The sequence below is a fragment of the Colossoma macropomum genome, unplaced genomic scaffold (assembly GCF_904425465.1).
Source record: "Colossoma macropomum unplaced genomic scaffold, Colossoma_macropomum, whole genome shotgun sequence".
Lineage (NCBI taxonomy): Eukaryota > Metazoa > Chordata > Actinopteri > Characiformes > Serrasalmidae > Colossoma > Colossoma macropomum.
The window spans coordinates 37,176,265-37,200,113 of record NW_023494785.1 but is presented as its reverse complement, the minus strand read 5'-3'; the positions used below and the strand labels follow the sequence as shown (position 1 = coordinate 37,200,113).

The window sequence follows — 23,849 nt, the reverse complement described above, 5'->3', positions numbered from 1 at the left end:
ATTAGCCAAGACATGTTTGGTTTCTGAAGTTTGCTTCTTTGGCTTTACACTGTAGCTACGAGGCTAACGTAGCCAACAAGAAATGAAAAGTCAAACCCCACCAATTAGTACTACCCGCATACTTGACCTCAGTCACTGCCTCAATGTTGTTAAGTAATCTTAAATAGACATCCTTACAGTATGACATCCTGTTGTCTATAAAAATGGCCAAAGGTACATAACATAACTAAAACCAGTGCAGCCATCTTGAAAACTGATTTATGTTCAATAAGCTACCATTACCTGTTAGCTTAACTAGACTCACATCCACAGTACAAAGCGAAAGCACTTCTGACACCAAACATGCCATGGCTGATGAACTACATTTAAGGCAATGGAAAATTCTGTAAATGTAATTTTACATTAAAAATTTAATTAATTTTAAATGTAAAAAGCGAGCTCAAAGTGAGAGAAGTGTTCAAATATCTGAACTGGCATTGAGACTTGGTCAAACCTTGCATATCTCCTGTCCTGAAAGGGAATTCCACAGATTTTTCAAAATTCCTGAATACTCCATAATTAAATGGTTAAGATGTAAACAAAGTCATTTTGAATGATTTGATGTGAGGTACTCCATTCTATAGAAAATTGTTCACAGTGGTGGTGATAGGAACCAGACGTCTGAAGAGTTTAAAGCCTCTAAAAGCTCCCCCACAGAAAGTTTACTACATGGAAATGGTTACGAATACGCTGCCTGATATCTGAGAACTTGTTTTACAGTAGTTTTGAGAAGATTCTGGGTGTAGGGTGTTGTAAGAAAATTTGTTTTCGGATTTAACGCTATTTTACCAATATCAACATAACATACTAAAGATCAGAAGACATGTAGGTTTGTGTATCTTCACTGGCCATTTTGGACAGTAAATAAAACAGTTATATCTGTGTTGTAGGCATTGTGACCCCTGGTTCCATTCACCACCACTGTAAAGAGTATTTCAGCATTGACACTTTAAACAGCTGAAATTAAAGCTAAAGGCTCATATTCGTGATCTAATATGTTGTAGTAGACAGCTAAAATAACAAGAATGTTGTCTGCAGCCTTATACTTATGGACCTGACTGTATGTGACTGTAAATGCAGCATACAACAAATGGCACCAACGATTTTAAAGAAAGGACCTGAAAAATAAACAAAAAGATTCAATTTAAGACACCATGCAAAAGTACAGTACATTTCACAAAAAATAACGCAGAGACTATACATTTATTCATGTTTTTTTTTAATACAGGCTTGCAATAAAAGTTTATTGTGTTTGAATTGCTTCTATTTTTATTTAGGCATCATATTCCCAACATTATAATACAACAATGATTTTCTTAAACGTTGATTCTCCCATTATGCCACATAAGAGCGCAATGCAGGAGGTAGAGTCTGAAGCGCCTTTTCAAGTTGGTTTCAGTGCTTCACAGAGAAATTCATACAATTTTCATCTTTTTCATTATGTGTGTCAGTGAATTTAATGTTTATATTATTTACATCAATAAGCATTGTGCTCATTGGTAGCAAAGGCCTTTGAGCTAGGGTCCTTGAACAGTTCTATGTGAAAGAAGACTGGATTTAGTTAGTACACTGATTTTTTGCATTTTTCCCAACATAAACTGAGTTGACTCTTGTGACTGGGTTTTGTTAGGAAATCTAACCCTGAGTTTCTTAAAGAAATACTCCAGCATTTTTCAACGAATCTCCATCTATTGCATCTATTTCGTACCATAGATTACCACACACAATAATTTCAGCACGTTTCCGTTTCTCAGAAAACTCAGCGCCTGTCCATTGGGTTCCATTATAAGTATATTTTGAATCAACAGGTTTGCTGTTCTTTTCTAACTAAAGAGAAAAAACATTCAAATTATTATTCATGGTAATCATTCATACGCTACAGATCAATCCGATAGACAATAAGTTAAAAAACACCAGAGCTCCTTTAAACTCACCCTCGGTTGAATATTGCAACCTTTAAAACATACCTTTACCATGAGGGCCTGTTTGTCCTTCCCATAGATTAGTTATAGCTGTACAATGCATTGAGTTTTACATATTTATTGCCAGAGCTTCTTCATCATGTATTAATGTCGTTCTACACTCGAGACATTTTTAAGTATCAGCAGAGTTCCTCTTTCATGCTGACAAGAAGGTCACAAATTTGTGTAGCGTGTGCACAAGTAAAACACAAAGAAGGAGCACAAGCCTTTTTCAGTGCATGCAAAGGCATCGTTTGGAGCCCAAGAATCAAAAGTTGAATAAAAAGGAACAGAGAGATGCAAATCAACATTAATTTTGCACTGTGTTATTTAGGGTCAGGAAAAGGCTTTAGAAAAAACATGCACTTGCACGAATAAAGCTAATGCCTTTCAATTTAAGTTCTCCCTATTCATCTCTAATAATGTGGAATGAGCTACAGAATCGGAGAGATAAATAAGGGCGCGTGGTTGGAGAGACTTTTGCTTTACACTGCGGTGCTGAGTGACTCTGAGACAGAAATGACTGACAGTTGCAAATGTCAGAGGTCTACATTATAATAGTTTGTAGATTAATGATAAAAAGAGTGCCTGAGGTCTTGTTCACACCTGGCGATCTAATCATAAGTAGTCAATAATCAGTTTAGTACTGTGCATAAGTCTACGGAGCCCCTAAGGGGCTGTGGTAAAATAAAAGTTAATGATATTGCGTTCCCTCTAAAAAAAATATACGTTCCTTCACAAATGTTTTGCATTACGATGCAAACAGTTTGCATTCACTTGTAAAAGCTTTTGCTTAAGCTCAGACATTGAGCAGCTCATTGAATTTTACGTTGATCTTGGATTGAAATATAAAGACATTGTGTCGCTTCTCAAAATCAAACATGATTATGCTATTAGTGCACACTGAAACTGAGATTGAGCGTCCTCGTACAGTAAAGGCTACATTCACAGAGAACAATTGCTGAATAAACTCAGCATATACTGGCGAAACTGGGAAAACTGCTTTTAGCGTTAGCTATGCTAAAAACAAAGCTCTAATGTAGGCAATGTTGTTGGGCACCTCTGGTCATATGTTTGCTTTCTGTCTGACGAGTATATATGTTGTGAGGAAATGCATTTTTTGCAAGGGAATGCAAAACATTTGCGAGGGAACGCAATGTCATTGACTTTTTTTTTTTAACCTTAGAATAACCTTGCAATAACCTTTTAAGGGCTCCGTATAAGTCAGAAACCACCTTTTGTTAATTTAATTTCCAGTCAAAGCAAGTTCAAGTTATTTCTTTTTTAGATTAGATGTTAGATATAAACTACTTCCATAATGAAGAGAAAAGCCTGAGACAACTACGTGAAAAATCAGTTCCAAAACTGGAGTTCAAAAAATGACCTGTTAGACCGCCAAAATTGGCCCCATCAGATAAACAGCACTTAAAGCTTTGACAAACTGGAGAAAATCGAGCTTGACGCAAAAACACAAGTGTTTTTGTCCATGCTTCCACTGTAAAATGACAACTTAATGCTACAGGTCTGAAAGGATGTGTAGCTGTCAAGAAGCCCTCACTGAGAAAAGGAAAGAAGAATTCAAACAAAGAAGCTGCTGGTGTTCTCAGAACAATGGACAGACCACCCCAGACTCCAGACCTCAACATCACTAACTATGTTTGGGATTATTTGGATCACAAAAAAACAGAAAATGCAACCAACGTCTAAGACCGAACTTTGGAGGTGTGAAAAATATCCCTGTAGATTTCTTTGGAAAACTGAAAGCAAGTCTCCTGAAAAGAATGGACGCTGTAATAAAGGTAAAGAGTGGACACACTAAATATTGAAAATTTTCATATTATGTGTAGTTGTTAAGGCTTGTGTGTACTTTTTTTGCTAGATATATGTCTTCTGCTTTTTTACTGAGTTGTAGTTAATGGTCGTTTTGACTGGAAATGAAATAAATGAAGGGGGGTCTGACTTTGGCATAGCACTGCACAGGAGTGATCAAGGGTGAGAGATACATTATAATCTGACCAATTCAGCTTCGGAGGCGGTCAGGAACGCATATGCCCACGTACACTGCAAAAAATGGTACCGTGGCAAGTGAAATTATCTTAAATCTAATGCATATATCTAATATTTCTCATGTTGGGAATGCAGTAAACTTATAAGTTTAGACATGTAGAAATGTTTGACTTGTTTTCAATTATTTTATCAAGTAAAATGATCTCACCATATTGACAGATGTTCCTTGCTATAAAGCAAATTTCTAAAACAGGCAAAATTATCTGCCAACATGGTGAGATAATTTTACTTGACAAAATGAGTTAAAACAAGTCAAAAATGTTAAGAAATAAGTTCAATAATCTTATAATAAGCTTAAAACAATCTCAACATGGAAAATATTTTATATATTCCCTAGTTTAAGACAGCTTATATCCTTGTCTCCTCTCCTGGGTCTTCATAAGTAGCATTAGCAACCCAGGTGTTCTAATCCTGTACATGTACACAAACAAAAATCAATGGGACATTGACAACAAAAAACTGGTGTAGTAAATGTGTAAGGTACCATTCCTCAAGACATGAAATTCCAAATGCGCATGGAAACGCCAGGGAAAATAGCGATTCATCTCACTGTCCACTTATAATCAGATCACTCGAAACAGATGTTAATACCAAGTGTGAACAGGGCCTAAGAATTCCAAACCAAAAAGTTTCATGTACTGTTAATGGCTTTGTAGAGTGTAGAAGCATGGGTGGGGACGCAGCAGCTTTGTTTCATACAGTGTGATGGCCCTTTCATATTCAGTCTTTCAGCAGGAAATGCACACATCTATAAAGATCCATCACTGCCTATAAAACCTGTTAAAAGAGTCCAGCGCTGTTAACAAAAACAAATATCAAGATACAGCACTGTGCAAAAGTCAGCGACCACTCTTTCATGTATTCAATTTCCACTCAAAACAGCCATTAAGTACAAGTTATTCATTCTTCAGCATCAGAAAAAAGCAGGAAACATAGGCTGTTTAACAGAAAATTATAACAGAAAAGCATAATATCAAATCTATCAGTATTTCATTTGTCTACTTTTTACTTTTCTGCACTCTATGGCTCTTTAACTCTTCCATGCTTCCCACCTTAAAACCAACCAGTAACAGCTTTGTGTTCCCAAACAAAACACTGTTCCCAAAGGAGTCACTGATATTATGTTCTTCTTCAAGGAGACGCTAAGGCTGGCTTTACACGGTGAAACTTTCATGCAACTTCAGGAACTCGGCTGCAACATTGGCAAACATCTCAAAATTATGGAAACTAACGCGTCACGCGATCACAACAAACAACATCCTGAAATGGAATGCCATTGTTTTTTCTTCATTGTTAACCTGCTGTCATCGTGATCTATGTAGCTGAATTCATTTTCTCTTCTCTTGACCCGCTCTAGTTTTTACACAGAGCTCAGATTCATTTGGGATCCCAACAATGACATTCTTTACAAAGGGGAAAACAAAGATGTGGTCCGTGATGAATTTGTTGTGCATCTAGGACAGGAAGAGACATGAAGCTACTTAAGGATTAATTATCAAAGGCTTAGTATATAAACAAGAGATAAAAATATATAGTAAAGAACTCTAGATGGATAAATAAAAGGCAAATATAGATATCAGGAAAAAGAACAGCAATGACAACTGAAGAAAACATATAAAGATGATAAAAAATGCTGCAAATATGAAAATCAAACCTCACAGTTGAATTTATAGCAAGAACGATATGGTGCATCTAAAAATATGAACTTTTAATGTGGTGATCCAAAGGAGCAACTGAAATTGTTGCATGCAACTTTGATTTTTTTTCAAATTGCTTTGTGTAACTGTTAAGTTGCAAAGAAACTGGGTGCAGGCAACTGACAACATAAAGAGTTTCACCATGTAAAACCAGCCTAACACTCACACAAGCAACAGACCCTAGCTGCCTCACAAATTTCTTTCCCATGCAAATCAAAACTGACTATGGGAGAGATTTCTGAGGAGATTAGATAAAATATAATCCACCTGCATAAGGAAAGGGGATCTAAAATTGTTAAAAGATACAAAGAAAATGGGATTCCAAAGAACTGCGCAAGACCTGGCAGACCACCAGCACTGCCCCCCTCAGATTAACAGTACTGAAAGCTTTCTTCTTTGTGAGAGAGGAGAAAATCAACCTCCTCTCTTGATTCAGATCTGAAAAAAATCCTTAAATGTTTCTTGTGGATTTTGGAAACATGACTCAACACTTTGGGTCTGAAAGGATGTGCAGCTGTCAAGAAACTGTCAAAACGAACAGACATAAAAAAAGACAATTTGCACTAGAACACTGAACCTGGACATCTGAGGTGTGGAGTAAGGTTTAATGGACTGATGAGTCTAAATTTGTAATTGGAATTACTTAGATCGTGAAAAACAGAGAATGCAACCAACATCTAAGACTGAACTTTGGGGGTATAGAAAAATATCCATGCAGATTTCTTTGAAAAACTGAAAGTGAGTCTCCTTGAAAGAAGCTGTAATAAATGTGAAGAACTGATATTGAATCAAATTGTTAAGGCTTCTGTGTAATTTCTGGTAAATGTTTTCTGTTTTTTTCTGACAATGATTTGTATGTTATTGCCGTTCTGACGGAAAAAAACAAATGGTGGTCTCTGACTTTTGCAAATAACTCCATGAAAATGTGTAGGTTTCAGTGTGAGTGTTGTGAGTGGAAGCACTGTGTGAGAGGTGTCTTCATACTTTTTGTTGCCAGTTCTTCAGAGACACAGTGAATATGTGGAGAGGAAAGATAGTCTGGACGGACAGACAGACAGACAGACAAAGAGGAAGAGGAAGAGGCTGAGTAAGGCTGAAAGACAGCACCAGTGTGTTAGTCAGGCACAGTCCAGAGAGGTGCTTCACAAAGATATGATTTCTCAGTTAGCAGGATTATTTAAGCCAGAGGTCCAGACTGTCCGGCAGGGATGTTCCTTACCTCGTCTCCTTCTGTACGGGCTAATTTGAGAAGCCTCTTATCGTGAAATGATCCAGTCTTCAGTCTTTCTGTGGACTGTTAGATGACTGAGGTTAGAATAGTTCTTTTGATGGCAAGTCCTACCTGATCTAAGTCCCACAGCACAGTTATTTACCTCTGAACTCAGTCAACAACCTCTCCTCTCCTCTTTCTGTTCTCTCCACTGTGCTCCTCCTCTAAGACCCTCCCCCACTCAGAGGGTGGACTCTGAATGGAGGGCTCCGGATGATCCATGTGGAGGTGGGTGGAGCCTACGCAGCGATATTGCAGACGTGGAGCTCAAGTCACCGCAGCTGCGCAAGTGTATGCCTTCTGCCCTGACTGGGTCGTAATCGTGGCGACGGGCGTTGTGTTGGCTGTCGCTATGGGAGTGGTGGTGCCCGCGCCGATGGTGGTGCTGAGGCTGCTGCCCTCTGCTGGCTCCCCAAGAGCCACGCAATACCTACAAACGTACAAGCAAAAACACATAGAAGCTACAAGACTGTGAAAAATTACAGGCACCTGAGAAAATTAGAATTAAAGAAGCTATTTATCTGGGCTTTAAGCATTTATTTTCTCAGAAAAACAGGAGGTGCTGGAGCCTGTGGGTGGAAAGCAGGAAACACCCTGGACAGGTCACAGACATACACATTAACACACACACACTCACACCTAGAGACAGTTTTGTATCTCCAATTGGCCTGATTTCATGTCTTCAGACTGTGGGAGGAAACCGGAGCACCCAGAGGAAACCCATGTAGACACAGGGAGAACATGCAAACTCCACACGGAAAGGAACCTGGTCGCCCAGCCAGGCAATCAAACCCAGGCCCTTCTTGCTGTGAGGCGATAGCCCTACCCACTGCCAGTATAGTGAGATAATATAGTAACTTAAGTAAAACACGTCTAGAAATAAGGTAAATTATCTTATAGTTACTCTTACAGCAATCCTAAAATGAGAACTATTGGATATACTGACTAGATTTAAGATGCCTAGACCTCCAAATGCACTAAATCCACCCCTGCTCACAAAGTAGCAATACTTCAATAACTAAATGAGTGTTGATAATGAATTATTTTGGAGTGAATTGGAGTACATTCTCAAAAAAAAGCATCTTCTATGTTTTATATGTATGTATTTTACTTCTGTAATGAGACTACTTACACAAAATAAGAACTATTTGTCTACAGTCAAATACTCAGAAAAGATGAGAAAAAAAAGTCAGGTAAAGTGCTCTCAAACTCACTTTGCTAGAACATGCAGTAGCACTAAGTGACTCTTTACTAAACCTGGCCAATATCTAAATAAATAGCACAATGTTTTTTGCAGAAATGACTATAAAATAATCCATGAAAGCATACAGAATACAAAACAGTTTCCACCCTGCATTCACAAAACATTCAGGAATTGGTTTGCCTTGTCTTTATCTGAAATATTCATTGGCAAATGTGATAATCTCTGCATAATCTGTGGCTTCCCGGCATGGAGCACAAAAGATTCATGCTTACAATACTTGCAATTCTGTACTTAGTACAGAAACAAAGCCACTGTCAAAATTCCAAGCTCTTGTAAACGTTTCAGTGGTTGTTTGAATTAACATCAATTTGCGATGGGGACTGATGATGATGACAGGCCTATCAATGCATACACTTACCAAGCACTTCATAAGAAACACTATACTGGTACTGGGTAGGGCCTCCCGGTGCTCTCAAAGCAGCTCAAATTCTTTGTGGCATGGATTCCACAAGATGTGGAAGATTCTGAGATTCTGGTCCATGTTAACATGACTGCATCACGCAGTTCCTGCAGATTTTTCAGGTACACTTTCATGCTGCAAATCTCCCGTTCTACTATGAATGAAATCAGCTTGGGACGCCTGTTGCCTTTGAGACATGGTGTATTATTATGTTGGAAGTAGCCAGAAGATGGATATATTACAGCCATGAATGAATGGACATGGTCAGCACCAAAACTCAAACAGAAATTACTATCAATCTGCTCATTCTTAATTCACAGGTACATCTGCTAGAGGACAGTGCTGTAGTAGTTACAGAGTACACAGTTAGCTGTAATGATGTATTGATGTAATGTTCTCACCTGATCAAGCGGCAGGTTCCCCTCTCCTCCTGCCCTCCTTTTAGGTCCCTGACTACAGTTCACAGCGTGCTCTGAAGCAGGGGCTAGATTTCGTTTGGACCTCTGCAGGAAACGCTGCACCAACACTCTAGTCACCTGCAGAGCAAGGACTAAGTCAGCACTTGCTTTTGAGTCAGAGCTTATGTGCTGAAATAACATGAATGAATTTATGCATAGGGCAAAACAATTACTTCCACATTTTGTATTCTACAATTCTCAAGTATTGTAGTAATAGTAATATTTAATTTCTATGTTTTGGTTGGAAACAAAAAGGTTAAAATCTTGAAAGGCTCAACAGAAAATTGTTCAACCAGGTTTTTTTTTCAATGTAGACATTTATCAGCATGTAAGGTAACTACATTACAAACCTCATGTTTCACATTGCTCTATATTTTCTAGAGCCTACAGATTTATTCACAATTTGCATTAACACGTGTTTCGAGTCCAGATTGTATCTTGAAATGCCTTGGCTGGATTCCATTTACACAAAAACCATTCCCCAGGTGGCAATGAGATTCGATTTTACTGTTCAAAGCACATCAATACATACATCATTCCATTTTACTTTTGTTTACTTCTTTCCCTGTTACAGTATGAGTCGACAAGCTCAGACTGGACACTGTCATCAGCCTGGGGTGCAAGAAGCCTCTTGGTTAAGGGAATTTCAGCCTACATCTTCTCGCACCCGTCAGTGCTTGGCAGATGCATTTCCACTTATGCAATTGTATATGGATAATGAAAGTCATTATGTTTACACTTGTGAAAACGCATGTTGATACAAGGTGAGTACAGCTCCTTAAAATATTGCTATTTATAAACATGTGGCTCTCATTAGCTGTGGAAACAATCACAAAAATCTTTTTCAGATCAATGCAAAACTGCAGTGCACAACTCAAAATACCACAATTACATTGGTACTGCTCAACATTATGTGGAGACTCTAAACACTGCATGCTACAATCTGTCATTATGGTGAACAGGATTTTTGCCAACATTCTGTAAAACTTGTTCAACCTAGTAACAGTTGCAGCAATAGAATGCATTTGTGGCCACAGCATAGGTCAGTTGTTTTGCATTTTTTATAGCTACTCTGTGGTGATCGTGAACAATGTAACATTATAACTACATGTTTGATAACGTGTTTGTGGGACCTTTATAATTTGAAAAGGCCACGAAGCCTAGGGATAAGATTTTCTGCACAAACAGCTAGATTATGATGAAATATTATGTATTCACAAAAGGGGAATAAAACTACACCTTTTCAGGACCACAGTTTAGGCTTAAGATATACTTGAGGTAAACTTACTTTGAGGTCTCCCAAAGATCGAGCACAGTCTTTAGGGACACGCAGAGGACTGGTTGGGGGCGGTTTTGAGGGCAGCTGTTCAGTGCCAGCCTTCAGGCTGCTCTTTCTGGGCAGAGTATTAGGGGTTGCCAGAGGAGAACGCTGCAGCAGGCAAGCCTCTGATCGGCCTGCAGCAAAATAAACAAAGGAATATTTGGAGACAGATCAAGTTCTAAACAAGTTAAAACAATTACATTGCATTTATAATATTTATAAACATCAGTCAACATAGTTAGATCATTTACAATAACATGCCCTAGCGGAGGTGCGTCTTAGATGTGTCTGAGTTTGAGATGTGAAGTCTTACCAGTGTCTGATGAGGTATGAGAGCCACCCTGACCCATTCCTTTGCTGCCCACCGAGCCAATGAAATCACCTAAAGAGAAAATCACAGCCGTGTATAGGGCATCTTAAATTAAAAAGACAAACATGCACATTAATGCATTCGTTTAAAAAGCTGAAACTTTTCTCAGACGTTTTTGAATTGTACATACGAAGGTGCAAGAGCGCAACCTGTTTCAGTAGATCTACTTAGTGATACACAACTAAGGTTGCGTATCACTAAGTAGATTAAGAGTCGACTCTGACTCAATTTTAATCTGTAGTACTAGAGCACTTGATAGAGCGATATGGCAGAGACTAAACCATCTCAAATGTACAACCCCATTTCCAAAAAAGTTGGCATGCTGTGCAAAATGTAAAAAAACCCAAAATGCAATAATGTGCAAATCATTTAAACCCTATATTTAATCAAAAATAGTACAAAGACAACATATCAAATGTTGCAACTGAGATTTTTTGAAAAATGTATGCACATTTTGAATTTGATGCCAACAACATGTTCCAAAAAAGTTGGGACGGTACATGATGGTACATTAGCGCACATGGCATGGGTGACGTGCTCATCTGTGAAGGCACCATTAATGCTGAACGATATATACATGTTTAAGCAACACATGCTGCCATTCAGATGCCGTCTTTTTTAGGGAAGGCCTTAATTGTTTCAGCAAGACAACATCAAACCACATTTTGCATGTATTACAACAGAATTGCTTTGTATTAAAAGAGTCTGGGGGCTAAACTGGCCTGCAGTCCAGACTGTCAAGATAACATTTGGCACATTATGAAATGAAAAATGTGACAAATGAGCCCCTGAACTGTTGAGCAGGAATGGGAAAACATTTCACTTTCAAAACTACAGCAGTTGGTCTCCTCAGTTTCCAAACAGAGTGTTGTTAAGAGAAGAGGTGATGAAACACAGTAGTAAACATACCCTCATCCCAACTTTTTTGGAACATGGCATCAAATTCAAAATGGCCATGTATTTTTCAAAAATACAATTCAAGAAGCATGCATCTAAAAAGAAAGCTATGTGCGAAATGTAAATTATGGAACACTGTATTAAAATTTAGCCAGATCAATGTACCCTATTAGCAGCAAACATCCGCAAGCAGACTCAGGATCTGTTGGCCGTTTCTGACAATTTTCATCATCATGTCATGTTGTTTCTGTTGAGTCTAACTTGTTACACCCTTGACAGCAAAGCTTAAAAGCAGCTAGCTACCGACTTTATGTTGATTGTTGTTTAAACTATGCATATGACCTGCTGAAAAAAAACAGCACAGACCAGCATGCATTCTATCTACTGCTGGCCTGGTGCTGGTTTAGCTGGTCACCCAGCATGGGCTTGCTGGTTGACAAGCATACCAGCATTCAAAACACCACATATGCTGTTTTTGCTGGTCTGTGTTGTTTTCTGGTCAGGCCACATATGTTCGTTAACTTGGGCTAATAAGGTGCTAAAAGTAAGTAAGTAGACTACATTGTGTTGCTGTCATATTTGCTATGTTAGGCACCTGTGTCAGTGGAGGAGCTCAGTCCTGGTTCACTGTGGGACCGCACAAGTAGGGGGAGAGCATCGCTGTCCCTTCTCTCCCTGGCCACTCGCTGATGGACACATGGTCCTGAGTGGAGCACAGGAACTGTATTTCCTTGCTGATCTTGAGTGGCAGTTGAGGAGGCAGAAGCGCGAGGACTGGTGGTGTCTGCAGAGGAGCCTCGTCGGGACAGGGTGCAGGGACATACTCTGATTTCTGGGACTGAGGATCGCTGTGAGGCAGCACTACCCAGCATCTCTAACTGAGAACAACTACTGGCCAACAGAGCTTGGCGTCGCATTACTGGAGACCTGTGGAGAGGACAAGAAAAAACATTAATGCAGGATTCAGTCTAAGGTCTAGGTACATCAACTTGCTTAAAGTTTTCTGTAGGGTTTTTAAGATCTTTCTGGTGAGGTTTTCACCTAATCCTCTGTACACTTAAGTCATGTGGCTAGCTTTTCAAGGCATTTTGAACTGTGATGCTATGGAAGCAACTTCACTTTAGAACCTGCAGTCCATCTTGTTAGTGTGGTCAACCCCCTCAACTGAAACACAAGAGAGTGGTCCACAGGCCCGTACTCAGAGTTACCCATAAAAATGGACTAAAGTATAGACAAAATTCAGCCTTCAAGACGTCTGATTTCATGGTTTTATACTACATACATGAATATATTTTTCAGTACAGTGGAATATAAAGAATTAACAAGCAAATCTTGCCTGATTAACTATGTCTAGGATTAGTTGACAACTGTGTAAATTTGATTTCTCACTTTGTTCTCACTTCAATAACTTGTCCTTACCTATAGGTGGAGGTAGTGTAGGTGCTGGGAGAGGAGCAGGAGTTGGACCTCTCTCCTCTGAAGCAGCGGTGAGCCGGAGGGGGAACAGCTGTCCCCTCGGGTTGTGGGGTGCGGCAGCGGAAGCTGACATACTCTCCCCCCTCCCCGCCCTCACTGGCCCCTCGCACTCGAGAACGCACCCCTACCCTCACCTCCAGCAGGCAAGAGTCCTCTGAGGGTGAACTGTCATCTGGAATATCCACAATCTCAGACATCAACAGAGAGCCACTATCCATCGACACTGAGAACGAAAGACAGAGTGCACACACAGAGGACGCATTACAGAGACGGAGCAGACATTAGACTGAGCAGCAGTAGTAATGAGAGACACACCTTCACCACTGAAAGCTGTTGAGGTTCCTCTCTCAGCAGACAGCTCGCCAGCATGAGTGTCAAACACTGTGGCCTGCACACACAGAACGTCATATGCCTACGCTCATACACAAGTTTGAGAGAACCATTCTCAATGACATAAAACCAGTTTGGTTACAGATAAACAGTTGTGTGGGAATGTCTGGACACCCTTGGCCATTTGGTTGATTTTCTAAGTAAAAAGAACTGAACACCCCTCTGAACTGAACAAACTTAAATATGATGTATTTCTGCAGATTTTAATGCACAATTGTTATTTATTTAACTAAATATACTGAAAAAAATATAAAACACAAAAGGTGACATGCACAGAAATGTGGACACTTTTTTAGTTGCTTCACTTGTGTTTTTTTTCCGAACTTATTTAACCCATTAAGCCCTAATAAAAATCAGGCGTAGACAATTACAGAGTGTAATAAATTATGTAACCTTCAAACTTCTCGAGATGTTGTGCTTGCACTCAACAGCTATGTGTTAATCAAATCAGCTGACTGAGAAACTAAAAATAAAGATGACTGACTCTTAAAAACACCATAAAAAGATATCTAAGCAACTCCTACTTACAGTTTTCTCTGTCCAAATTGTCATTAAGAAATAGCTCTAAGGAAAACTGGTGAAGTCAAAACAAGATTTGGAAGATGAAGAAAATTCTCAAATAGACTTGTTCATAGTATGCAAAGCAAGTATGCAAAGCAAAACCCCCACATCAATGCCAATGACCTACAGGAAGATTTGGCTGTCACGAGAATAGTAATGCAGTGGCCCACCTTGCACTACATGGAAAAGTAATCAGATGGAAACCTTAACTGTGATCTCGTTGCAAAAGTCAATGTCTGAAGTATGCAAAACAACATAGATAACATAGATCGACCACAGGCATTTTGGGCTCAAGTGCTGTGGTCTAGTGAAATAAAAATCAAACTCTTTGACCACAATCACCAAAGATATGGTTGGAGAAAAAAAAGGAGAAGCATTTCAAGAAAATAACACCTTTGTGTGAGGCAGCCAATGGCAATATCATGATATCTGCTTGCGGCACTGAGCAAATTCAACCAGCACAACTCAACAGCTGCATTTCCACAACAATTCTGTGATATCAGTGTAGTGCATTACATCAGCCTACATCACCCTTTAATTAAGTTCACATATGAAAATCTTTCTGCCATATGAATGAATAAATGAGTTTTTATAATCATTCAGGACTGTTACTGTGGTAACTTGGTTAACCATCACCATGTGCAGGCCTATTCCCTTGCGAACTTACTTGGCTGGGAGCCCTTTGCCCCATCACTGCCTCATATGGAGGAGGACAGTCTGTAGGATACAGAGGGACTGGACTCTCCATCGATCCATTATATGTGATACTACAAACACATGTACACACAAAACAAACAAGCAAATGCATTTGCATAATCAATCACAGGAAACAGGGGCTTAGGTTAGAGCTGATCTAAACCCATGTTTAAAATACTTTTAAAATAATTTTTTAAATACTTAGCTTCAAAAATGAGTTGCAGCACTTCACTTAAGATTAGCTTCTCAAAAAACATTATTATGTTCAAACTACTCAATCACTCTGTTACCTCCGCAGAAAAAAATGTATACTATTACATGACAGATTTGTTACAGAAGGATTGGATAACATTCATTCTTTTTTCATTATCCAATCTAGAATTTTCTTCTGATATGAACCTGACACTTGTTCGCCAATCAGTGTCATCTGTGTTAAGAAAGGAACTGAAAACCTTGTCACTGAAAGCTGAAATCTTTGGTCAGAAATATTTGTACATTAAGCTATACATCTGTAAAATCTGTTCTTTCAGAGGGAAGAATTTGTGGTTACTCATTACCAGAGTAGTGGTGTGGGCAGAGTTTTAATTGGCTCCTGTCTGATAACTACGGATTACAGAAAAGCAAAAGTAGCTGGAACTACCGCGTCCATCCCCCCTTGGTGCAGGGTACTGAAGGCAATCTGATTCAAAATTGGTATTTTCATTAATAAAGCCAAACAATATAGATCTGATGTTTTTTTTGCCCTAACACTTTATACTGTGTCTAATACTGATTATGACACTTTCATTTTTAACCAGTCGTGACTTGCAAATGAAAAACGTAAAATTTATTGCTGCTTGCCAAGTGGCAGGAATTAGACTTGGAACTGTAGTAGCCCTTCGTTCACATTTATTATGTCAATGTTTTGACCAAAGATAGCTTTCTTGCGCACAGTCAAAACACCGGCACTGCAGATATTACAAGTTTTTCCACTTTTAAAACTACCCTTTACCTTCGGAAAACATGGCACCCAGCTGAAAGCTGTGGATAATGTCTGTTTATGGCAATTCTACAAAAGTGGCGTTAACAGAGCCATTTGAAATATGCCTGGATCAGATCAGCTCATTACTATTTTGACAATCCTGGTTTAGGGGAATTAATTGCTTCAGTGTGCTGTGTGTGTGTGGTTCTCACCTCTGAGCATCAGTTTCAGAGCTGCAGGTGTATTCGGGGGGGTAGTAGGGAGGCGGAGGGATGGGGGGGACAAACTCTTCAAAGTCCATCATGTTAGTGAGAAAGGCATCCTGAGGAGTGGTGCATTCTGGGTTAACTGAGCGAGTGCGGTGAGGAGCCAACTACAAAGAGACAGAGGAGGGAGAGATTTCTACACACAACAGTAATAAGTTTTGAGGAAATTGATGTTTTCTTTGTAAACACGTTGAGTTTTGAGTAGGTCAGGACATTGGCTTTCCGTGCACACATGACTAACACTCACCAGATGCAGAAGATCCAGTGAGAAAATATGGATGCTGCAGGTAACAGTTGACAGAGTGCAAATGATGGTGGATAGTATACTGAGCCCACAGGCACTAAACAGCAGGTCCTATACATACACACACCAAGACACATACATAGAGATGCATTCAGAACATTAACAGGGCATTTGTACGCAATGTCCCAACACATTATACCAGTGTTTCCCAAACTGGTTTCTCGAGTCTCCCAGCACTGCACGTAGCTTTTTCCCTACCCCATAACACCTGAATCATCAGCTGATTAATAAGCCCTTCATGAGTTTAAAACAGGTGTGTTAGAGCAGACAAAAAAACTGGAAGAGGACATGATAGTTAGAAAAGACTATTCGCATTAAATGAAAATGCCTACCTTAAGCTGGTGCCGTACAGAATGGCAGTCCGCATGCAGGTACAGCACTAAAGTTTCATCATCTAACAAAGAACATGTCTGCTTTGGGTCACAACACAAACACAGACCATTCTCCACCTGTAACAGAGAAGAGGGAAGGAAAAGAGATGAGAGGAGAGGAGAGGACAACAGAGGAAAGAAGATAAGATGAAAATGAGAACAGAGAAGAGAGTGGAAAAAAGAGATGAGAGGTGAACAAAGGAGAAGAGAAAGAAGCAGAGATGCGGAACAAGACAGAGAGAACAGGAGAAAGGTGGAGAGGAGAGGAGAGTAGAGGAGAGGGAAAGAGAAAGAGAGGAAGAAAGAGAGGAGCAAGAAGGAGAGGTGGGGAGCAGGATGGAGAGAAAAAAAAGCATAGATGAGAAAAATTAGGAGATGATATTAGAGGATGGAAATTAGAGCACAAAAAGAGAGGTAGAAAGACAGAGGACAGAAGAAACATGAGAAAGTGAGGACAGAAAGAGAAGAGAAAAGAAGAAGGAGAAGAGAGGACAATAGGATAAATGAGTAAATGACAGAAAAGAGAAAGGAGCAGGGGACAGAAGATTTGAGGAAGACAAAAGAAACACGGGAACATGTAAGAAAAGGAAAGAAAAAGGAGAAAGGAAGAAAAGAAATTAGCAGATGAGAGGAGAGGTGAGGTGAGGGGAAAGAAGAAATAAAAAGAAATGACAACAGAAAAGGAGAGGAGGAAAGAGAAGACAGGAGGGCAGAAGGAAAAGTAGGAGAAGAGAAGAGAACAGAAGAGAACAGAAGAGAAGAGGTATACGGCAGAGGCAGGAAGGGTAAGGAGTAGATGAGAGGAGAGGACAAAAGACGAGAGGAAATGAGAACAGAGCAAAGAAGAAAAGAAGTGAGAAGAATAGAAAAGAAATCAGTAACATGATGTCAGGAAAAGCAAAGAGCACGGAGAAGAAGAAAAAGAGCAGATATGAGGGGAAAAAAAAGAGAAGAAATGATGAAAAGTGACCACAGAAAATGAGAGAAGTGAAGAGAAGCCCAAAGGAAAAAAAATCAAAAAAGAGATTTCCTTAATTTCTCTATGGTTTCTTATACAACAATGAGATCAGATGGAAAGACAAAGGAGACTTCTGCTTAAGTCTCCAGCTGCTTAGATCTTTCTTGTAAGGCCAGTAACCTCACATATTTCTTTTCTTTTCATAGAGATCTCAATAAAATCACACATTGTGCTCATGTTTGCCAAGATAATATCACTTATATGTTTGTCTGCAACTGAACTAAAGACAGGAATTGCAATATAAACTCAACCACTTCTCATCCAAGACTATGTTCACATTTTAGGAGACAAGCCGCCAATGTCGCCTCAAGCTTATCTCTCATGAGCGTGTTAAAGGCTGCTCTTGTTGGCGCATCGTAATCATAATTTTGGCCTCCTAATGCATGAAAGGTCAGTAATATAATTTTCCTCTGGGAAAGTACAAGAGGAAAGGGGGGAAGAAAAGACAAGAGGTTACCTGGCAGGTGAGGTAAGATTTGACCATCTGGGCATTCTGACAGGACAGCATGGAGCCAGCCAGACTGAGAATCACACACACCGCAGACAGCAGCATGAAGAGCGATACCTGCACAGAACACACCTTTATCTCACTCAACATAAACTCACACAAGACTGTTCTTTACGTAAGGTAGACAGACATACCACCAGAGTGAAGGGTCTCCTCCAAGATACCACTCCTACTATTCCTGAGGCCACAACCTGCAAAACAGCACAGACAGTCAAACGCATACAGGCCACAGATGATCCGCAGTTCAGCATTTCGAGCACTGATTGTTTTTGTGACATCACAAAAAACTATGCATTTATATCTAGCTGTCTATTCAGCCTACAGCGGTTTAGCCTCACCCATTCACACTGAAGTTACAAGAAGTGTTTCAGCCCGGCCTGCTTCTTGAATGAGGCACAAAACAGGACAGACAATCAGGACATACACATAGGCATCCTCTTTAGGGAACACACTTTTACAAAATTTAATGCAAAATTTAATTTACAATGCGATTTATTTGCTGAATTTAATGTTTTGGAAACAACTAAAACACAAAATGTGGCACGTGCAAAGGTTTGGGCACATGCCACATTTTACATTTTATTTTTTTCCCCATTAAGCAAGTGAATTGAAATTATGCACTAAAATTGGCAGAAAATGTCACATTTAAGTTTACTCCCTATAGAACAGGGGTGCCCAATCCTGGTGCTGGAGATCTACCACCCTGCAACCCTAATCTAACACCTGATCCAGGTAATGAAGGCCTTCAGGAGCATCTGAATATTAGAGCCAGTTGGATCTGAACTCTCCAGTGTGGTAGATCTCCAGGACCAGGATTGGGACATGTTAACTTATTTTCACTTTACCACTTAAAATACCAGGCTTCTCACATACTATGGCTTATTACTCAGTAACTATGGGGACTTCAATGCAAACTACCTGAGCTATTAAAAGTAATAAAACTTCAGGCCTGCAAGTGGGCCCTGGCCATTTAAGGGGTTTAAAAAAATCAACAAAACATGTCATCTGATTGGGTGTGCCCAAACTTTTGCATAAGTCTGTATATCAGTCTTACAGGTACAGCAACAAAAACAACTTGTTGAAGTCTAAGGAATAAAGAGAGGCTGGAAAATAATCATGTAAAATGAGTTACGGTTGTGGTTGGTATGTAAAACCATGCAAATGTCAAAAGTAAAGGAAACATACATAGGATATACGCTTTTTAAGTTTCATCGTCATTGTTTGTTGAATAAATTTGTTTTTATCTATGTGACCACTCAATCTAAATGCAATTCCTATTATGTCCAACCTGCCCCTCTTAGGCCTCTGCTACAACAGCAAAGGGGACTTTTTCAACAACGAGTTTTGGAGCTTAAGATATTAAATGTGTTATTAAGTAGTACCATCTACACCTCCTTCACATACAGATACACACGTTTCCTATATTTTACTGTTCACAGTCTAAACTGCAAAAAAGTCCCTATAGGTGCCATATATAACTAGGTTTAGCATATCAGACAGAACTGTGAGGCATTTGGTTGTAATGTGAGAGGTAAGTCTAGCCTCTTATACTCTAATGGACACAGGCGGTTCTAGTTTCTCCACTGCTTAGGCTACATGTAGCTCAGCTGTTTGATGCTACAGCTCAGAAAGCTGATGGTAACCTGGTCTGATTTAGAAACACTTTACTTAAAAGGGCCCGTTTCCGACATTTTTTCTTGTTTTTTATTTTTTCCTCGAGATCTACTTAGAACGTTTTTGTGGGTTTACGAGCCAAAAACAACAGAATGATCATTTTCTAACTTCTCTATATGTCTTAGAATTAAACAGACTGATTTATTACAGTGCCTTTAAGACCATCTAAATCACATCTGTTCTGATTGAGGCTGCCCTGTATTGTGCTTCATTCAAAACACAGTCCAGGCTGAAACACACCTTATAACTTTAACACAAATGGGCGGAGCTAAACTGCTGTAGGCCGAATAGGCGGATATGTCGAAATACTTTGGTTTTGAATATCAACCTGAAACTTGACCTTATTTACCTTGTTAGGTCATACCAGAGGATGAATACTGCTGATGAAAAATATTCTTATCCTACATTCTTCTATCAAAATACAGGGTGATTCAAAAAGATTAATCCGATTTCAAAATGATTTATTTCACTTGTAAACCATTACAGAACAATGCAGCATATTGTAAATGGTTTAAGTGAACATAAAGTTTATTATGTAATTTTAAAAGTGCTCAGTATGAACCTCCTCCAGCTGTACGGACAACATCAACGCCATAGTCAAATTCATCCCGTACTCGATTGAGCATGTCGAGTATGACTGTACTCACGGCTCTTTCAGTGCGATTTCAGAGATCATCCAGTGTTGTGGAACCAACAACGAACGCTCTGAGCTGTTGGAGGTTCAGTGCAGACAAAAATCACACTGCACAGTTATGATGGATTCATTCTTATTGGCGCTTTGAAATCGGATTAATCTTTTTGAATGACCCTGTATAGTGACACCTTCTAGTTTTTCATTATGTTGTCATGCACCAGAAAGCAGGGAAAAATAACTTTAACCAGTAATATCTAGGTTCACTACCACCACCTATCATCAAGCGGAAACCCTCCGCTAGCTCTGAGACCCTCCCTGATAACAGAAGCAAAATGCGTCTTGATTGCCTAAAGTTTGATTGCATAAAGTTTTCTATGCAATCTATTTAATGAGGAAAATCTTTACAGGATGCAAGCACTTTGTGTTTCTCTCTCTGTGTCTGTCTGAAACCTTAGGAAAATTAGCAAGGGTGACCAAGGGGTGCGGGATTTGTGAACTCTCATTTAACGGTAAATTCCACCAAAATTTGTGACATGATGTCTGCAATGCAAAAATAGCCAAAAAATAATGGTAAATCTGAAAAATACATGTTCTTATTTACCTGCCTTACACCATATATGTACCTCTCTGCCATGAAGCTTAAAATTATAAAACAATTGTAAAATAATGTTTTAAGCATCATGTGGCATATTCGTCACTATTTCATGTCATAATTTTCTGTGAGGTGGCTTTTAGGGGCATTGAAGGGGAACGCCACCCATTTTTCAAAAATTCTGCATAATTAAATGGTTGAGATGCAAACAAAATCATCAGAGTGGTTTGGTGTGAAATGCTCTGTTCTAGACAAACTTACCGAGCCAGAGCTGCTCACAGCGGTGGTGATAGGAAAGTTATTACATGAAATGGTTATGAATATGCGGCCTGATGTCTGACACATTGTTTTGTGATGACGTTTTGGCATAAAATGCATTTTAATCCATTTATAGAGGAGGGGCACATGCAGAATCCTGTAAGGCAAAATAGTCCCCAAAGAACTTTATTTAACAGTTTTAACACTATTTTATCATCATCAACATTACATATAGAAACTCAGAAGACAAATGCAGGTTCACTGATGGTTTTGGATAGTAAATAAAATGGCTGCATGTGTGTTGCAGACAACATGACCCCTGGTCCCATTCACCACCACTGTAAAGAAAATCAGAGAAAAACTCTACACTGAACCATTCCACATCAAACCACTCTGAATGACTCTGTTTACATCTCAAGGACTGAATTATTCGGAAATTTTGAAAACTTGGCGGAAGTCCCCTTTAAACTATTCGGACGTTTGGTTCCTATTATCACTACAGCTGGTTTCCTCAGGACAGCAAATATCATATTAAAAGCCTCTAAGTTACTTTGTTTACATCACTCTTTTCCTTCTTTTCTATACTGATTACCAACGATCCAGGAAATAACTTCATTTTAGTATTCCACCTTTTTTCCCTTTACTAAGAGAGAGAGAGGGTGAGACAGAAACAGAGAGAGAGAGAGAGAGAGAGAGAGAGAGAGAGAGAGAGAGAGAGAGAGAGAGATGAAAAGGTAACTAGAGTGGGCGGGGCTGAGTTAACGGTTTTCGAGTGAGGTGTGCTGAGTTTTGTTCAGGTCGCTCAGAGTGAGTTTGTGAGATACACAGTGAGAGAAGAAGGAGACTAGGAGGAAACTTACGATAAACCCGGTCCAGAACGGACAGGCCTGCCTGACTCGAGGCGAGGAGGTGAACGCCTGGCTCATGAAGCTGAACACGAGGACCATGCCGCCGAGCGCGAGGTGACACAGGCCGAGGTAGAGCAGCACGCGCGCGCTCGACCTCCCGGAGAGCCCGCGGCGACTACCGGAGAAGCCCCGGGAGCCGGACACCGACACGACGCTGCTGGAGTCCGACGGGGAGGGCATTTTGTGCTGGCTTTGTTTCAGCTTCTTTTGCTGAGGAAACAAAAAAGTGAGTCAGGTTTCCTTTTTTCTGTTAAATGCTCCGTAAACTGTTTGGTCAGGTAGGCTGTTAATTCTACTCACGAGTTAACGGTGAACGCTGGATGAACTGACAGTTACTTGAACGCGAAGCTGAAGGAAACGCCGCTGTTTTTACACTTGGGGCAAAAGAATGCTAATGCTAATCCCTCCGAACATAAACACCTCCCGTCTTAGTTGTTTTCTATTCTTCCGTCGTTCCAGAGCTGTAACTGCACTTCTCCGTGTTTCGCTCCGTCTCCCACCGGCCGGAGCCGTTCCTCCCTCCCCATCCCTGAGCCACTGCAGTAGCCGGAGCTGCAGCGCCCCCTCCCCCTCCGGGCCTTTCGGCTACTCCAGTGTGGAAGAGCAGGGAGGCGGCCAAGCCTGGCGGCTCTGCCCCGCTCCCGGGGCCAGCGTGACGAACCGCGTGTCTTCTCGGTGCTACGAGACGCGCTGCTTGTCCTCTTCGTGACGTGAAGACACCTCATAAATTAAATACATCATTAAAAAGACACAAGAAAACACAAAAAAGCGTCCCCAAGTGTGGAAAAATGAAATCAGCGCTTTCGCTCCGGCTAGCGCAACTGCTAACCGACCGTTATTTTTTAAATGACAGTCGCGCCGTTTAAAACATTGATAACGGCCGTTTTTCCTCAGCGCGTTGCTGTTTAACTACCGTTTTTCTTTTTTTCCAGGAGTTTTTTTCTTTTCTTTTCTTTTCTCTTCTCTTCTCGGCGGCCACCCCCTCCCCTCCTCTCCTCCCCGCAGTCACGCGGACTGCCGTCCCGTCCCGTACCGTCCCGTTAACGTGAGCATCCGCGGTGCGCGCTTGCTACGTCATTGCCGAACGTGAGCGCGCGCTCCCGTTACTCACACGCGCTGTTATTCTTCCTCTCAGCGCCCCTCCTCCTCCTGCTCCTCCGCCTCGTCACTAACGGTCTCTAACGGCGCTGCCCGCAGAAACTACCTGTATTGTAAATAAACAGGTCTGTACGCTGTGCAGCTCGCGCGCTCGATGCTGCACCGCGGATGCTGCACAAGGGAGCGTTGCTTAGCGACGCACTGCCCCGCCGCCGTCGTCAGGCAAGCGCCAAAGCGCTGGAACTGCGCATGCGCGACAAAGCTCACTGTCTCAGGCCTGCCTACATTCGCTTGTTCTTGGCATGTATTGCCAGCGGTGGACGAAGTACACAAACCATGTACTTGAGTTAAAGTAGAGATACCCAAGGTAAGAAATTACTCCAGTAAAAG

The 23,849-nt window shown here is 40.4% G+C and overlaps 1 protein-coding gene across 1 annotated transcript; it reads right to left on the bottom strand.

Moving 5' to 3' along the window:
* Positions 1-6,596: 6,596 nt before the first annotated feature.
* On the bottom strand, positions 6,597-22,887 carry fam189b (family with sequence similarity 189 member B). The gene is made up of 15 exons (XM_036593074.1): positions 22,662-22,887; positions 22,314-22,571; positions 18,430-18,486; positions 18,245-18,352; positions 16,731-16,847; positions 16,342-16,449; positions 16,041-16,201; positions 14,839-14,938; positions 13,536-13,608; positions 13,164-13,443; positions 12,340-12,671; positions 10,791-10,859; positions 10,445-10,611; positions 9,100-9,234; positions 6,597-7,464 (listed from the first exon to the last, which is right to left on the bottom strand). The coding sequence occupies exons 2-15, from the start codon at positions 22,539-22,541 to the stop codon at positions 7,216-7,218; spliced, it is 2,184 nt and encodes a 727-aa protein (XP_036448967.1). The 5' UTR covers positions 22,542-22,571; positions 22,662-22,887; the 3' UTR covers positions 6,597-7,215.
* Between the last annotated feature and the right edge of the window lie 962 nt (positions 22,888-23,849).

Bases quoted from the DNA above. Each gene is read 5' to 3' on its own strand.
- fam189b (XM_036593074.1), bottom strand. From the start codon at position 22,541: ATGCCCTCCCCGTCGGACTCCAGCAGCGTCGTGTCGGTGTCCGGCTCC. The intron at 14,939-16,040 runs GTGAGAACCACA...ATGTGTTTGTAG, and splicing joins TCTGAAACTGATGCTCAGAG to TATCACATATAATGGATCGA. The intron at 7,465-9,099 runs GTGAGAACATTA...GTACGTTTGTAG, and splicing joins GGAACCTGCCGCTTGATCAG to GTATTGCGTGGCTCTTGGGG.